This window comes from Strongylocentrotus purpuratus, unplaced genomic scaffold (assembly GCF_000002235.5).
Source record: "Strongylocentrotus purpuratus isolate Spur 01 unplaced genomic scaffold, Spur_5.0 spur5_scaffold_5, whole genome shotgun sequence".
Taxonomy (NCBI): domain Eukaryota; kingdom Metazoa; phylum Echinodermata; class Echinoidea; order Camarodonta; family Strongylocentrotidae; genus Strongylocentrotus; species Strongylocentrotus purpuratus.
Window position 1 is genome coordinate 24,310,923 of NW_022145611.1, and position 19,192 is coordinate 24,330,114.

Here is a 19,192-nt window from a genome sequence, read left to right on the forward strand (position 1 = left end):
ACCAGCCGCTGAATAAGCGGGGGGGGGGGGGGTCTCGAAGTTTGAAAATTTGACATTTTGCTCCGTAGGGGGGGGGGGGGGGGTAAGGTCACCGTCTTTTGGTCAGCCATTGGCATATTTTTTTTTTTTTTTTAATCCACAAAGGGGGGGGGGGATTTGCTCCGAAATACACACATTAAAAAAATGAAGGGGGGTTAACCCCCCCCCCCCCCCCCTGCGTACGCGCCTGGATGCAATGTATGACATAACCAATGAGTTGTATCATTTTAGTCCACTTGCTATAATAGCAAGTTTCAACATTCAGAAACAGTGCATAATATATACTTAAGCCATGTTTGAATTAGCTAACGCTATATACAGAAGCTATTTATACAAAATGAAGGCCTACGTATATCACTGCTTTTTTGTTGCTTTTTTCTGGATAATAAATGGTAAACAAAAGGATGCGGGTAAGGACAAGAAAGTCGTAAGTTTTTTATTTGGCCTAACTTTAAACGAAACAGTTTGGTAGGGTCTAAAATAAAATACTACGGCTGAAAAGTGCTGTGTTATTGTTATTTCAATAACAAATTATCACATGGGAGTTGTTGTTATGGGGGGAGGGGGGTGGGAAGAAAGAGAAAAGAAGGTAAAAGAGATGAAAAGTGGAAATGGAGAGAGAGAGAGAGAAAAAAAAAACACGGAAAAATCGATACCCTGGGTAAAGGGTGGGCAATGTATTGGGAGAAATGGAAGCCCCATCCCACCGCAAGCTATACGTAATGTGTGCATAAATGTATACATCAATGGCGGATCGGGGGAGGGGCGAATCGGCCGCGTCCCTCCCCCTTTTTATTTTTCTTTGCGTTCTACACAATGGAAAAAGCCAAATAGAGAGCGACGGAAGAAAAGGAGAGAATAAGCAGGAAAATGGTAATAGAAAAGAAGGATATAGAGAGTGAGAGAGAGAGAGAGAGAGAGAGAGAAATGAAAGAAAGAAAAAAAGGAAGATCATGAAACTTAAATGTACACATTAGATTTACCTTAGACCCTATCACAAATCGCCGATGAGTTGGCTCAACATGATTGTGTCTACGGAAGAAGACTTTGGACGAAAGTAGAATAGCGCCAACAACAACAAATTCTTTAAAAAAGAAAAAATTTCTATCGCTCATGAGGACGATCTCGAAGGTTCTATATTGTTAAAAATTCAAGAACTTTCAGGACCCTCCCCCCCCCCCCCCCCCCCCCCCCCCCCGATAAAGGTTCTGGCTGTCATCCCGCAAAGGGTCGTACGACAGGCCCTTGGACCTTATCCGTAAAGACAGTTCCCAAGACAACCCTTGTTCTATGAAAGTGTCCTTTGGGGAGAATGAGAGCGAGAGAGAAAGAAAGAGAGAGAGAGAGAGAGAGAGAGAAACAGAGAGAATCGATTTCTAATGAAATAAACCCATAGGGGCAGTGTAAAATAATATTTAACGGATGGATGAGATCGAGTTTCTATCGCTCAAGACGGCTATCTTGAGGATTCTTATTGCTAGAACTCGAGAGTGTGAGCTCTGACAGGGATTTGCAACCTACTAGAGGGCCCAAGGTCGGGCCACTGACCCGAACAATAAGGATTCGTACACAGTATGCGTTTGTCCCCCCCCCCCCCCCCCCTCCGCTTTTGGAAAATTCTGGAGTCACCGCTGGAGGGCAAAATAGTGTTGGTGACATGTCACCAGTGGCGGATCCAGGTGGCCCAGGCCCCCTCTCCTGGGGAAAAACATGTTAATTTTACCTTTATTTGTATACAAAAAAGATGGCCCCCCTCCCGTGGTGCTGGAAGGGGAGGGGGTACCCAAACACAATAGTGCTCATTACCCCCCCCCCCCCCCGCCTATTCACCGGCGGGCTGTTTTGCCGCTAAATATTTTCTCACGAATTGGGCCACCTCGTTGGCCTCCTCCCCTGTCGCCGGCTGGATTCGCCTCTGCGTGTGACGTGTGTGATCTCACACGGAAATTGATGTGAACAATCCAAATACATTTTGAAATCTCCGTAAATAAAAAGTGAAAGATTAAAAATTTTACCGTTTTTCGGCTCTCCTCAAAATAATTTAACTTTATAACTGGCCTACATAAGTGGGAGGCTGCCATCTTATGCTACGGTCACAAAGGTTCGTACGAATCTCCCTCTTTTTCCATTGTCTTTCCGAATTTCCATTGTCTGAAAATCGTTCGTACGGCGTTCGTAACAAAAAAGGTCAATGCACTTTAGAAATTCATCAACACAGTTAACATCGTCCGATTCTAATGATTTTAGAGTCTAATAATATGTTTTCTGGCATAACAAATTCAACTAAGCAACTTTTAAAATCAAAAGTGGTTGCCATAACCTTGAAATTCCCCCAAACCCATGGATAAGAAGTTGTTAGATGTTTGTCACCGAAACGGCAGCCATTTTGAATGTACATGGTCAAGGTAAGCACTTTTACTTTTGAAAGTTGTATAGTTGAATTTGCCATGTTAGAAAACATATTATCATATAGTGAGCACTATTTTTTTTTCATTTGAAAAAAGTGCCAACCAATATTTCGGGGGGGGGGGGGATAGAAAGCACCTTGGCCAGCCCAAGGGGGATTTAAACCCCCTAACCCCCCCCCCCAGATCCGCCCCTGAGGCAAACGGCTCTCCGATGAGTTTTTTTTCTTTCGATTCTTGTTTCTGAACCATAACAACATGAATATCGATATAATATGAATTGTTTTAAAACTTGATGATAAATTGTTAAAATTTGATAAAAAGTCATTTTGTGGCTTAGTCGAGACAAGTTGTGCTAGTTGTGTAGTCCCGTATGTTCTGTATTGCGTGACAGGGAATAGGCCATTTTCGTAATGTAATCAAATTTAATACATAAGTCTTTGTGAGGTTCCTCAATACAAATTATTTTATTCACCTGTCTAAGCAGGAAGCTGTAATTAATGGAGATCCCGTCCAAGAGGTCCCTTTGAAGTCATCCGTGGCACCGCGCGTCTTTTGTTCCCCCTACCGTAATCCCCTTAATCCCCCTCCGAAACCGTACAGCTCTCTTGTAGCACTAAGTCCTCCCTTTCCACATACAGCCCAGCCCAGCGAGCACGGCGGCTTTTGCTTTGCCGGCCCGTACTTGGGGTGAATAGTGGTGATAACTTGACAACTTCTAGCACTAAATCAATAAATGCGCAAACATATAACACAATATCATTTAGTTTATTAGAAAGATAAACCTTTGGACTACCTTCCTAGCTATGTAAAAATTTCGGAAATTTTCGGGAAATGTCAATAATTAGATGAGAAAATCATGATGATAAAAACCTTTCATTCGCTATAACTCATGATTTCCTTGGTCGATTTCGCTGGTTGAAATGGCCATGTCTTCAATACAGCTATCTGAGAACGGAAAAGTCATTTGATGACTTATAGAAAGTTGCATTGGTCATTATGTTGTGAATTCTGTATTTTATATGTTATAGCTAAATACATCTTCACTAAACATGACTTAATTTGTCGGTGCCACGCATGGCTTCAAAGCTCGATGCTTGCATATTTTTGCAAAAGAGTGAATAGAGAACTTAGGGAAGCAGATGGCGTTGCGTAACATTTCGTACTATTTGGAATGCCAGAGAGGGACTGTGCATTGATATGGACAGCTGTGGATGGAAATGGTGGCTGGAGAGGGTTACATTTCTTTTTGTTAAGCCAGGTTAATCTTGAATATTTTATCCTCGGAAAATTCTTTTGAGACGGTATCTCCATTCATTACAGCTTCCTGGTCTAAGATACGCAATAGTCAGAATGCAAACTGCATGTATTAAGTGTGGCAACAACTAATGTATGCAAATTGGATTCTGTCTATTGAAATACTATTATTATTATCAGGTGAATGAAATAGTTGTATCGAGGCACTTGATTCACTTGGGGCGTCATTGAGAACGCCCGTAGATTTGGCCAAAACCCGTTCTGGATTTCAGTACCGATCAGCGGTCACCCTGCTGTTACTATAGTAGCTTCTCGATTTTGCACACGAACCGTAGATTATCTGTCCGCAATGGCCCGAATTCACAAAGCAAGGTTTGAGCTCAAACCTCCTTTTGTTCTTTACAAACCAGGTTTGTAAAAAACGCGTAAAACGCGTCACATGACGTACGAAAACCAAGGTTTGTCGACAAACCTCGTTTGTGAATTCGGGCCTATGAGTTTGCGAAAACTCCCTAATAACCCCTCAAGGCCTGAACCCTCGCTAATCCATCGCATCCAAGGCACGTGGTCATAAATATCAGGAGAATATATTTCTAACCTAATGACATCGAATGGGCCATTTTCGTAATGTAACCAAATTTAATGCATAAGTCTTTGTAAAGTGCCTCAATACAAAATTATTTCATTCACCTGGTAAGAATAATAGTATTTCAATAGACAGAATCCAAACTGCATACACTAGTTGTTGCCAGGTTGGACAAACATTATGGCTTGACCTACCTAGCAACACTTGATATATGCAGTTTGCATTCTGACTATTGAATTGCAGGTGAATGAAATAATGAGGCACTTCACAAAGACTTGTGCATAAAATTTGGTTAAATTACGAAAATGGTCTATTCAGACGTCATTGTTGAGTGCCTCTTTACGAATTATTCCATTCACCTGTTACGAATCATTAATTGTATTTCAATAGTCAGAATGCACATCACAGACATGTTATGGAGTTTGTCCGACCTAGTAACAGCTGATGAATGCAATTTGCATTCTTACTCTTCAGATACAATAATAACGGGTGGATGTAATAGCGCGTGCTAGATAAACGTAAATAAATTTGAATACATTTTGAAAATGGTCCATTATTTCCGTGAGATGTTCGGAGAAGTTAAAAGGTTTGAAACATTTAAAAGATTCGAATACATTAAATGTGAGGAAGATCCGGCCCCATCTACTTGACAATGATAAAACTATGAAAAATTATTCTTAAGTAGGTTCCGCTTTGTTAACTCTTAGGAGGAAAAAAAAGAGACATTATTTTGATAAATTTTGCATAAATTCTAAACCACTTTAAAAAAAATAGAATATTCAACGAAATATTTATCCTGATTTTAACGATTCAAAGAGAATTTAGTTGTTTTTGCATTTGGTTATCTCATTGCGTTTTGTAAACACATTACTCTCCAAATATTTTGCAAAATTACCACGATTTATTTTGTTTTTTGCTTATCTTGATATCCTTAATACTTTATATGTGTTTAGAAACAAGCAAACAGACAACCAAGCAAACAAACACGATTGAGTGAGTTTAAAGCTATCGATATCGGGGAGGTTGGACCGCGCTTTTATTTTTGGAAGAAATTTACATTCCTAGGTGGACGTGCACACCTGTAGAAAAGAAGAAAGGAATGTGCATAATTCCGCAACCATGCCCGAGCAGACGACTTAAAACGCACCCGCGGCCGCGGCAACAGGTACCATCCAATACATTTCAGAGAGACTTTGCTGCCCGCTTGTTTCGTAGTACGGATGTATCAACTATAGTACATACGGCACGGTTGGTTAATATCCGGGGTTAATATGCGAAAAGGCGTTTCCCTTTTTCTTGATATCATACCTTATTACATCTTTTTCAAATCTAATTTTTACATGAAACCAAGAATAGATAGTTCTAAAAACATTTTCAAAACTTAACTTTCAAGAACTACCACCAAGCTCTATTTTTTACCTTTCAAAGCTGCCACAGGCTTAACACGTAAAACATAATACCCGGAATATCAGGGTTACTACTCGTCCCTTTTCGTGCTTTGCGTGCTTTGCGTTTTGACTAACCTATCTTTGCAATACAAGCGCTGTGATAACGGAGATTTTAACAAAGTGCAATTTTAGAGACAGCGCTATTATTCTATTCGCCATCAACAGATGCAGTACGTCATGTCGCCTTCTCTAGAAATTACTTGTAGGAGGGCAACTTTTGAGTGAACAAAACTTATTCAAGACACCCAGTTTGGTGAGAAATTAGTTAGAATTCTTAGGTAGAGATTGAAAATATCCTTTTGTCATAAATAAAAGATTTTTCTTCATTCTAAGTTAGAAACCGATGTGAGAGCCTAAGACTATGAGCTGGAAATTCAGTTATGTATTGGTTAAGCCTAAGGAGAGTTTTCTGTTTGCCCATGTTACTTAGTTAAAAGGCTTTATTTTTCCGTTTGAATAATCTAGAATTGAATAAATTGTACCTAGAGTATTTAATGGGGAAAAACAGCGGAATGTCGGACTAAATTTGCCGACAAGTTTTTCGGAAATGTTTAAACAAACAGCGCAAAAAAGGACCTCGGATATCCATTTTGCCAACGGGGCTAGAGAGAGGAAGGTTCATTAAAATTACCATTCTCAACCTCGCCGATAACATTCTTGATTTAGCCGATTAAAATTTCATTTTCTCCATCATTTTGGGCCACAAATCTTGCAGGTGTGCCGATAGGCGAAAATCCAATGCAAGTGCTTTTGTCCTAATATATTGTGTAAAAAAAAAAACATTTACCATTTTTAATGAACCAAACCTTACAGCTTATGAAGAAGGGATTTACTCATTGTGAAGATATGTCTGCATGTACGAAAGTCCCTATCCTATCCGAAGTCCAGCCTATAATATTCGGCCCGTTAATCTCACCGAGACCGTCTAAGTTCAATGGCAAACAAATGTTGTCGGCCTAAGGTCCTTCGGGTGTAGACCCACATGCCCCGAAAAAAGACCTGCAAGTTTTGCCTTTAACTCTGTAATAAAGATGACTTTATGATAACTTAATAAAGATGACTCTAATTTTAATATAAAAAATGAAAAGTGACCCCAAAAAACAAAAACAATAGAAGAAGAAGAAGAAAACAAAAATGTAATAAAAGGAGAGATGATGATGATAATGATGACGATGATGATGGTGATAATGATGATGATGATGATGAACGTAGTGTCGCTTTTCAATTTTGATTACATCAAAGTGCTGCATTTCATTCAGTTAAAATTTACTTTATGTAACTCGAGTGCCGGGCTCGAGTGTTGCAATTTGATTAAAATCATTTTAGTACATGCTTTATTTTTGTCCCATACGTTCCGGATTACATCGAAAATGTTATTAGATAGAGTCTATGTTTATATTATCAAATAAGTAGCCGTCCTGGAGCTGAGATCAGAAAGAAGTTAGCAAAGTATCAAAATTGACGTGAATCTATGTTAAAAACTCCACAATAGTTGGTAATATTTATGGATGGAGCACGAAATTGTTTCACAAAAGCTATACCCATACATTACATGGCTGAAACATGCCTCGCGTGGATGATGTCTTGCTTTTTTGACAGACATGATAACACAATAGAGAAGAATGTGATACATCTGTGATATTAACTCATGGGCACGTGAATGCCGCATATCTCAGATACCGAGAGAGTACTTTTATTGTATGTTGTCGGACAGTCCATCATCGCATGAAACCAAATGAAGTCTGGCATCCAATCGAAAATGTGTGTTAATTTTTTAACACGCGATTCAATGAGATGTCCTCTACCCCCATCCCTCTCTCTCCACCCCCTCTCTCTCTCTCTCTCTCTCTCTCTCTCTCTTCCTCCATTATTTTGACTGGTGATGGGCGTATCTGGACCTTGGCTTCATTATTGGGGAGGGGACATCCAAGCTTATAGCAATCCATTTATTTCGGTTTAAAAATAATGGCAAGTGCGACAGCTTAATTTATGTTAACTGTCCGGTAATCTCGCCTCCACGCCCCTACTCCAATTAGCTCTTTATGACCCAGGTCGCAAACAAATAAGACACAAATGTACGAGTTTTGAAGAGCGATTAGGTGACTTTTTTTTGTTTACCTTGATTTATAATATTTTGATTGATCAGGGCCCTGTCTTACAAAGAGTTGCGATTGATCCAAATCAATCGCAAGTCCTCCACTCAATCGCAAGTTTGCAGTCTCCTATCTCGTATGTACATAGTTGCGATTGATATCAACTCTTTGTAAGACGGGGCCCAGAAGGTCTTCTTTTTTTTCGTTGGCAATTTGTCAGAAAGTGCTCTTTTTTGTTGGTGCTTAAACAATTCTCACTCTCGTTGCTTTCCTCATTAGCATGTAAGGTAAATCAGGATCTTGCTAAATATCCTCCCCCCCCCCCATTATAGAATAAAGTGTTTAACGTGGAGTTTTCATATATTCAACCATCCAAAAGAAGCCTAGGCCGTTTAGTTGTTTTGCACATTCTAATAATGTATTTCTCAGACTGTCATTAATTTTGCGCCCGAAATATGATAAATTACGAAGGAGAGAATATATAAATGAAAGGGTATTCGATATTCAAAATTTGAAAGATTCTCTCAGGCTCAAAAGCAGTGCCACTATGTGTTTTCTTTTCCATTAGGGTAGGCACGCATAAGAAATTACGTTTTTGAGGTTTGGAAATGATAAATAAATTCTACCAGTCGGTCCCTTGCATGTATCAAATTTTGGCTACCAAACCACTCACTACCTATTTAAAGGGACAAGGAGGGTAATTCACCCCCCCCCCCCGTCCCCAAAGAAACTTTGAGAAAAAACAAAGCCGAAAAATATGTCTTTCCAATCATTATGAAGAAAATCATTCAAGGTGTAATTATCAAATTCCTCTTTATACCCCATTAGTATGAATTCCACAGGATTTCTCTCGCTGGATGGCAGTGCAACCTCGTTTTAAAGCCAAACTATAAAATAAAGTTTGGGGAGATTGTGGTCACATAATAATCAAGCCCAACAGAGCTAATTTGAAGTCCAATTTTTTATAAAATGATGTATTGAAATCAAAGTTATACAAATAAATTGCTAATGTATGTATGATAAAGAATGAACCTGCCCAGAAAAATTAGTTCAGAGGTAAATAGAGCTCCAATATTTTCTGGCTCTTTTTGCTGACTTACAATAGTTATTATTTCAAAGTTGCTAACAAACTGCACTAAACAGAAATAATATAATGAACTAAATCATTAATTATTATGTTTTCAAATGCGATCAAAAGAATGTCTGTTGCTCTAACCCCCCCCCCCCCCCCCACACACACACACAAATTAGAGTCCTTAAAATAATTGTTCTTGCTGGATCGACAATGGCTCGAAGATTTTGCCCACCTCTAAGGAAATATCTAGATATGCCAGTGAATCACATGCATCAAACATCATTGTCACGGAGTGTTAACATTTCTGAAAAAAAGGGTTATTAATCTGGATAATATTTGAAAATGAGTATGGGAGGACGTGCATTCTTGTGTGGGTATTCCTAGGGTACCAGATTGAGTGGACGAGAACGGCGTGAACGTCCACTGATCATGCGTGTCTATGGCAAGCCGTTTTAACATTTATTCCTCTTGATATCAAGAATTCAACACTTGATATCAATAACTACCATTGCTTTACAACAGAAAATCATTTTTTGATATAAAAAATTACCATTGCATTACAACAGAAAATCATTTTTTGATATAAAAAATTACCTTTGCTTTACATCAGAAAATCATTTCTTGATGGTAATGTTACATAATAGCTATTTGCTATTAGGTAACCTTTCATTTTAAACGGTTTAATTTTCCCTAATATGAATAGATGCTGCATGTTTTTTACCAAAAAAGATAGGAATTACACACGGGAAACTACATGTTTGGATGTGATCAGATATTTCAAGCAAATTGTATGTGACTCATTTTCTTAGGAATCAAATGCATGTTCATACAAAGTATCTTTTAAAATGAGGACATTTTTCGGTGAAGATGGAATATTATGTAAGGTTTTAATTTTACTGAGCCAAATGGTATTTGTTTAGTTTACTTTAGCTTTCCACTCCGTTATGCTTCAGCGCACTCCTGACCTACATTCATTCTCTCATGTCTGCTAGCTCTTGGCTTCTATTGTTCTGTCCCTATTCATTCCTCCTCATGCACATTACCTGACATAGCACCACATATACACACACACACACACACACACACTCTTCCTATCTCTTAGCTATTCAACCCAGCACACTATAGGTACATGGCACTCTATCTAGTACAAGCTTTTCTATTGGTTACTTACTTATTGTCCAATCTTGTGATTGGTGATTATTGTTGGATGGACTGCATGCCAGCCATCTTGGCAGCCATTTTGTGGTTGTATTGAAATCTAACAGTGCAGCTCAAGTCATCAAACATGTAAGACTGGTTTTGTCTTGTGTGGGTCCTTACAGTAAGAATTGAATTCTTGATATCAAGAAAGAGGACTAAATGTTAAAAACGGCTTGCCATTGACACGCATGATCAGTGGACGTTCACGCCGTTTTCGTCCACGCAATCTAAAAGTCCCTATTATCTCGAATCAGTCAATGTCATTGACGACTACGCCTTATACTTGCCCGACATAGCAATAAATAATGTAATGACAATAGTTACGGTTATAGCACTTCATTTTTTCCTGAAAGTATTACATGATTTCATCGTAAAATAAACAACAACAAAAACTTAAACAACACACCTTTTTTTGTCTTTTCAGGGCGGTCGGAGATTAAGCCGGACAGCTTAAGATGTGACATAGTTGAGATGCAGAAATGAATAGCTTGTCGGTTGCCCTGTAGGGGACTGCTGTGTCTAGGCAAGGACTTCGAGGTTACCAAGACACATCCAATATACCTCATAATTTCCCCAGCGGACAATTTTGGGACATGAACCTTATTTTTCTGTAGATGAATTTGCTTCTAAAGATGAACTTCTTTTCTGAAGATTTTCTTCTTGTCTGGAGATGAGAACACGACGTTTAGTTTCTTGTCTATTGTTAAAAGTGACTTTGCTGATACCTAAAGACACTTTACTTTGCATGATTATTTCTGGACGCTAGATTTCATGTGAGTGCATTCAACCGATCTTGGACTTCCGATCAATCCATGGACATACTACTTACGATGATGCCTGAATATAGGAGAGTCCGAATATTCATATTCTGAAAGATACATTAATATTTTCGAGCAGGACTTGTGATTTCGAAGGCCACATTAAATTTATCTACAAAATAAAAAAAATTCAGATTTGCAACCATGCTTATCTCTAAGCAGGTTTCGCTATTCCGTCAAATCGGACGGTCATAAACTGAGGACAATTCAACTGAGAAGTATCTGATGTCAAAATCTTGAAGAGAACTTGCCTATTCGGCCTGACTGATTCGAACCTTGCAAGAGGTTTGTTGATCGGACTGTGCCGGAAAACATCCAAGATAAAGACAGACTTTATGACTGTTATGATACTCGATCTACACAACGACCTAAGATATGGAATGATACCGGTGCTGATCATTTGCAAATGGAACAATATTGGAGCGTGACGGACTTTTGGATAATCATTTTTTTAGGATCAAATGGAATGTTCATGAATTACTGTTTGGATCACATTCCCGCTGGATCACAGGATTGAAGGGGAGAATGCAGAGACTGAACCTTGAGATGTCGGGGCAAGTGAAGGTTAGCCTGTAAACAATACAACAATATCACTTCTGATCTTAATGGAGCTCTGAAATTTACTGAGATGTGTCAAAGTTGGGTTTGAGTTAAGTTAAAAATATAAACTATGACATTTACACATTAGGGATAATTAATATAAATGTAGTGTAAGGGCCTAATTTGAATCTGACCCTAACCCATCTCAGAAAATTTTGAGCTCTATATCAGGAAGATTGTTGCGTTGTAGAAAATCTATGAAGTGTCCAACTTTTCGAATTGGACACGTTTCGTATCGAATCCTCGCGGCTCGGCATGCCTCGTTGCCACTCGTCGCATTTCGTTGCGTTTCGTTTCGTTTCGTTTCGTTGCGTCTTGTGACGTCTCTTCACGTAACGACAATTTTTCGGTGAGATATAGTATGGATTATTATTTTGTTGGTGAATATATGATAGATTATCTCCGTTATATTTGATTTCAGTTTAGTCTGTGATTGCTTTATTAAACTGTAGAAAAGATGATATTAACAATAATACTATTAATAATAATGATTATTGGACAGAGATCGTTCCTATCACATACGACAAAGAAGAAGAGAAGAAAATGAAGATAAGAAGAAAAGGAAGATGTGTCGTACAGATAAGTGTCGTATTGGTAGGCTTGCTTTACTAGAAATGTAGTTTGACAATTTTTTTGATTAGCATAGAATAAAAAAAATACGACGAATATGAGGAGGACATGTACCTATAGTCTCATTAGCAATATTTATCTTATCCTGCCAAGGCAGTTGAATTAGATCTATTTGCATACGTTTTGTATATTTATCTACCGATGTGATTAAAATTGCGACTAACATGAGAATATTAGGAAGATACGTTTAGATGTATATGTATATGTAGATATAGGATTATCTATAACACCTTTACATTTAAACTGCGAACATTTTATAAACCGATGTGATGAGAAAATAGAGATAATATGTGTCGTCAAACTCACTCAGTGCAGAACTCTCATCTCTCCTATCCTTCATGCATAGCACTAGTTTCTTGTAACACATTATAAACTTTGACGAGTCACAAGCAAGTTTTTAGTCTTTTTTTTCCTTCTCACCAAGTATCATGTGATAATGAACATTAGTAGACATCGGGATTGACATTCCATTCATATTTCATTCGATTCAAGCTTTAGGCTTAGTACTAAGGATTTAATAAAGTAACAAGATGTATTGTTGATACATCGTATAGGCGACAAAGTAGCTTGGATTCGCTCTCTTTTTGTCTTTCAGGTTTTCATTGCGGTGTACCTGCATACATCCATGACTTCTTTGATCTTGTCGACTTCGTTAAGCTATCGTCCATAATACTCCGTTCAGCCTCTTCACATCCCACGTTCATGGCATCGATGGGGGAAGTTGATCATATGACTAATTTACATAAATGTAGCGTAATGGTCTAATTTGATCTTGCCCTAACCCATCTCAGAAAATGTAGAGTTTCATATCAGGAGGACTTGCGTTCTAAAAATCAGGGGGGCAATTTGAATATTCCTTATTATTTGGATACACCATGTCACATCTCATCAAGTCTCGTCACCTCTCGTCACCTCTCGTCGCGTTACGAATCTCTTTGTGGTAAGATATACTTACATCTTTATGGTAATATTCCCATGTTAACTAGCTTTTTATAATCAGTTAGACCTAATATTATCAAGATATGATTTAATATTGTAGCATTAATTTACATTATTCATTTGAATGGAAAATTAAAAAAAAACGTGCTCTCCTGTTTACAGTCAGTGTGGAAATCATTCCTTACCAAATACTGTAATAGAATTAATGGTCGTTTAGAGAATAAATGCATAGCAATCGTAATTAGCAAGGCATTAATGACGTATTGGTAATATCCCCACATTAAAATATTCAAATCGTATCCTATATAGTAACTACATATCGATGTGAGGAGAAATCGACAAAATGAATAAGAGAAGAAAGAGAAGATGTTTTAAGAGATATGTGTCGTATTGGTACTCTCTTAGTATAGCAATTAAACTAGGTCTATTCATAAAAACATGAGAAAATACGACAAAGAAGAAGAGACTAAATAAAATGTCTTTCTAGAGATATATGTCGTAACACTTATTGAAGGCAGGAGTCATATCTATCACATACTTCATTCGCTGCACTAGTTTCCTTTAGCACCTATTCATGGGCAAATCTTTTTTGATTTTGTGTTCCTTGCTTTACCGAGTATTATGGAATTATGACCTTAAATTGGCATCAGAAGTGTCATTTACTCTATATCTCTTGTGATTCAAGCTTAAGAACTACGACTAGGGACTTAATGAAGTGATAAGATGTTTTGATACATCTTGGATATGACCAAATAGCTTGGACTCGCTCTCTTCATGTCTTTCAGGTTCTACAATGCAGTATATATACACGCTTCCAGGACTTCAGTCACATCTACGAACCACCGCGTCGACTTAGTTCAGCTATTGTCCATCGACTGCGTTCATCTTCTTCACATCCCACATTCACGGCACCAAGGAGGAAGTCGATCATTTTCAAGATCTGGCCCACCACTCTGATATATGTGTACATCGTCAGCAACTACGAAAAGAGCTCAAAGATTAAGACTCAGTTTAATTATGCCATCTCCCTTGTATCTTTTTGGTAATTGTGTTTTTTCTTTCTGTGAGTGGGACCTGATGCAACACCTCTCGGAAAATATAAGTGTCATTGATCTACGTAGGCAAGTATTATCAGGTATGTATTCCAAAGTTTGCTAAAGAATTTATCTATTAAATCAAGGCAGAATGAACACGAGTATATTTCTCATGAAAAAGTTTATATTGAAACAGGTGTTGTACTGTTACAAGGCGCGTGACAATAATAAGTCTCATAATTACCATTCGACTGATATGAATACATAATACGAAGGGAAATGCTCAACATTAAAGAGCTACAGGAGAAGAAGAATCGTTAAAAAATGGATAATAAAACAGGGCAAAATGTATTGTGATTATGAAATGCAAAGACATATTTTTAAAAGTATGAATGCAAACAAAAAGAAGAAAATTATTCACTCGAATTATTGTGAAGAGAAATATTTATTCAATATATGATGCGATTTTTGCAAGATTTCTCATTGTACAGGTGAAAGAAGGGAGAGGGGATGACGATCACTGATTTGACTACGCCACACGATGACGACCATGGTAATGACTACGGTGACAGCGAGGGTGACATAGGAGCAGCAGTGGATAGGCTTCGTGTTTCTGCAAACGTTCAGTAAGATGTGTTCATTTTAGATAACGACATAAACCCAATACATCATTTTAAGTAAGTTTATTTCAGTTAGGTAAATTCCACACTCGTGGAGATAGAATTAGATTATTGTTGATAGGACAACATATGATTTAAGATGGAATATCCAAATGTTTGAAATCTAGGATGTAGTTTAGTATCTGTTAAATCAAAGCGGAATGAAAACCGAGTATATATTCCTCGTGATATAAACGTTTTTGAAACAGATATGGTACTGCAACAACCCACGTGATAATTGTATTTTGCAATATTATACTTCGACAGGAATGCATAGGTTATATAAAAGAAAATATGTACAACCCTCAAGGGTTACGAGAGGGAAAAAATATAAGCGAATGAATTTTAAAACGGGGCAATGTATCTACATTTTTACGAAATGGCGATTAGGTATGACTATCAAAAGGGTGGTGTCTAGGATGATAACTACGATGACGACCATGCACAATTCACTTGAATTATTGAAATTAATTTACTACATATATGACTTGAAGAAAGTGCAGCCATGATGGAATGCCTTTCGATTCTCCCCTCTCCTTGTATCAAACCAAATAACTCTATCCGAGATTGTCATCTTGTCATCCTCCTTCTGTAATATCGGGTAGGGTTACTTTCAGGTTGATGGCGAGAAGGATGACTACCAGGGTGACGGCGGGTAGGGTTACTTTCAGGTTGATGGCGAGAAGGATGACTACCAGGGTGACGACGGGTAGGGTTACTTTCAGGTTGATGGCGAGGAGGATGACTACCAGGGTGACGGCGGGGAGGGTTACTTTCAGGTTGATGGCGAGAAGGATGACTACCAGGGTGATGGCGAGTAGGGTTACTTTCAGGTTGATGGCGAGAAGGATGACTACCAGGGTGACGACGAGTAGGGTTACTTTCAGGTTGATGGCGAGGAGGATGACTACTAGGGTGACGGCGGGTAGGGTTACTTTCAGGTTGATGGCGAGGAGGATGACTACTAGGGTGACGGCAGGTAGGGTTACTTTCAGGTTGATGGCGAGAAGGATGACTACAAGGGTGATGGCGAGTAGGGTTACTTTCAGGTTGATGGCGAGAAGGATGACTACCAGGGTGACGGCGGGTAGTGTTACTTTCAGGTTGATGGAGAGAAGGATGACTATCAGGTTGATGGCGAGTAGGGTTACTTTCAGGTTGATGGCGAGAAGGATGACTACCAGGGTGATGGCGAGTAGGGTAACTTTCAGGTTGATGGCGAGGAGGATGACTACCAGGGTGACGGCGTGTACTTTCAGGTTGATGGCGAGAAGGATGACTACCAGGGTGACGGCGGGTAGGGTTACTTTCAGGTTGATGGCGAGAAGGATAGACTACCAGGGTGACGACGGGTAGGGTTACTTTCAGGTTGATGGCGAGAAGGATGACTACCAGGGTGATGGCGAGTAGGGTAACTTTCAGGTTGATGGCGAGGAGGATGACTACCAGGGTGACGGCGTGTACTTTCAGGTTGATGGCGAGAAGGATGACTACCAGGGTGACGGCGGGTAGGGTTACTTTCAGGTTGATGGCGAGAAGGATAGACTACCAGGGTGACGACGGGTAGGGTTACTTTCAGGTTGATGGCGAGAAGGATGACTACCAGGGTGATGGCGAGTAGGGCTACTTTCAGGTTGATGGCGAAAAGGATGACTATCAGGTTGATGGCGAGAAGGGTTACTTTCAGGTTGATGGCGAGAAGGATCGGGAGAAGGATGACTACCAGGGCGACGGCGGGTAGGGTTACTTTCAGGTTGATGGCGAGAAGGATGACTATCAGGGTGATGGGGACTAGGGTTACTTTCAGGTTGATGGCGAGGAGGATGACTACAAGGGTGACGACGGGTAGGGTTACTTTCAGGTTGATGGCGAGGAGAATGACTACCAGGGTGACGGCGGGTAGGGTTACTTTCAGGTTGATGGCGAGAAGGATGACTACCAGGGTGACGGCGAGTAGGGTTACTTTCAGGTTGATGGCGAGAAGGATGACTACCAGGGTGACGGCGAGTAGGGTTACTTTCAGGTTGATGGCGAGGAGGATGACTTCCAGGGAGATGGGGACTAGGGTTACTTTCAGGTTGATGGAGGGAGGATGACTACAAGGGTGACGACGGGTAGGGTTACTTTCAGGTTGATGGCGAGGAGAATGACTACCAGGGTGACGGCGGGTAGGGTTACTTTCAGGTTGATGGCGAGAAGGATGACTACAAGGGTGATGGCGAGTAGGGTTACTTTCAGGTTGATGGCGAGAAGGATGACTACCAGGGTGACGGCGGGTAGTGTTACTTTCAGGTTGATGGAGAGAAGGATGACTATCAGGTTGATGGCGAGTAGGGTTACTTTCAGGTTGATGGCGAGAAGGATGACTACCAGGGTGATGGCGAGTAGGGTTACTTTCAGGTTGATGGCGAGGAGGATGACTACCAGGGTGACGGCGTGTACTTTCAGGGTGATGGCGAGAAGGATGACTACCAGGGTGATGGCGAGTAGGGTTACTTTCAGGTTGATGGCGAGAAGGATGACTATCAGGTTGATGGCGAGTAGGGTTACTTTCAGGTTGATGGCGAGAAGGATCGCGAGAAGGATGACTACAAGGGCGACGGCGGGTAGGGTTACTTTCAGGTTGATGGCGAGTAGGATGGCGAGTAGGATGGCGAGAAGGATGGCTTCAAGGGTGACGGCGGGTAGGGTTACTTTTAGGGTGACGGCGAGAAGGATGACTACAAGTGTGACGGCGGGTAGGGTTACTTTCAGGTTGATGGCGAGAAGGATGACTACCAGGGCGACGGCGGGTAGGGTTACTTTCAGGTTGATGGCGAGAAGGATGGTGAGAAGGATGACTACAAGGGTGACGGCGGGTAGGGTTACTTTCAGGTTGATGGCGAGTAGGATGGCGAGAAGGATGGCTACAAGGGTGACGGCGGGTAGGGTTACTTTCAGGTTGATGGCGAGAAGGATGACTACCAGGGCGACGGCGGGTAGGGTTACTTTCAGGTTGATGGCGAGAAGGATGGTGAGAAGATGACTACAAGGGTGACGGCGGGTAGGGTTACTTTCAGGTTGATGGCGAGAAGGATGACTACCAGGGTGACGGCGGGTAGGGTTACTTTCAGGTCGATGGCGAGAAGGATGACTACCAGGGTGACGTCGGGTAGGGTAACTTTCAGGTTGACGGCGAGAAGGATAACTACCAGGGTGACGGCGAGTAGGGTTACATTCAGGTTGATGGCGAGAAGGATGACTACAAGGGTGACGGCGGGTAGGGTGACTGTCAGGTTGATGACGACAATGATAGTCTCCAGGATGACGAAAGGTGACGACCAGGTACACAGTAGTTAAGTTATATGAACCGTTTTACCATATAACTTTATCAACGATCTTGAAGAGGAACATTGATGTTAGCCATGATGTTACATGTATAGTCATCACCTTTTAGACGTAGACACAGAAGCAAGACGATGAAACACCTTCTAGTCTGCCCATTTCTACCAGAACCATTGTATTCTCAAAGATCATGAGGAGTTTAATAAGCCAACTTCAGGTCCTACATCGTGCACTGGATGGGACTTGTGTCGTAACTTGTAACTGACCATTTCTTGCCTTGCCGGTGGATTGAAGAAGATTATAAAATCATCTATTCATTTATGTTGCAGCGCGGAGAGCAGGATGACTTTGAGGATAACTACCAGGGTGATGACCAGCAGCAACATCAGGGACGATGTCGACCTACCAGGTTGATATCAACGAAGGAGACGAGCAGGGCGGTCACGACCAGGATAATGACTATGGTGACGTCCCTGAAGAAGAACAGGTAAACAATAATGACATAATTCAATCATTTTACCACATAAATACATTAAAGATCATGACAGTATGCTCTCTCATTGCGATTTACAATTTACATTCTTACAATTGGCGTTTCATCAAGGAGGTACGGAATAGCGGTTTCTGTGATCGACCGAAGCAATATTGGCAGATTAGATTGATTACAAAAATATATTCATTTATATTGCAGCGTGGGGAAGACGACGACGACGATGAACTGGACGACTACCAGAGTCACTACCAGGGCGACTACCAAGCTGATGACGACGACCAGGATTACAATGAGGTAGGAATCGGTCAATGTTTAAAATTATACCACATATTGATTGTTTTGAGGACCGTGAATATTGATATTAAAATTAATCTTTGCTGTTGTTGCAAGTCATTTCATGTGGAAAACTGAATTCATAACAATATTTTTTTCGCCGATTTTGGTGTTTATTTTCTTGGCACCTGTCAGTGATAGCTTGCTCAATTTGATGAAGATTGATTCAATCAATAACAGTGGCAATGAATTCATCCCCCAAATCGGCAAAAGAATATTGTCATGAGATCAGTTCTTATATGAAAAAGATTGGTTTAAA

General features: G+C 40.2%; 1 protein-coding gene across 1 annotated transcript; it reads left to right on the plus strand.

Annotated features, from left to right (window-relative positions):
• The first annotated feature begins 17,895 nt into the window (after positions 1 to 17,895).
• On the plus strand, positions 17,896 to 18,898 carry LOC115929605. The gene is made up of 3 exons (XM_030999141.1): positions 17,896 to 18,107; positions 18,437 to 18,594; positions 18,799 to 18,898. The coding sequence occupies exons 1-3, from the start codon at positions 17,901 to 17,903 to the stop codon at positions 18,896 to 18,898; spliced, it is 465 nt and encodes a 154-aa protein (XP_030855001.1). The 5' UTR covers positions 17,896 to 17,900.
• Positions 18,899 to 19,192: the final 294 nt, after the last annotated feature.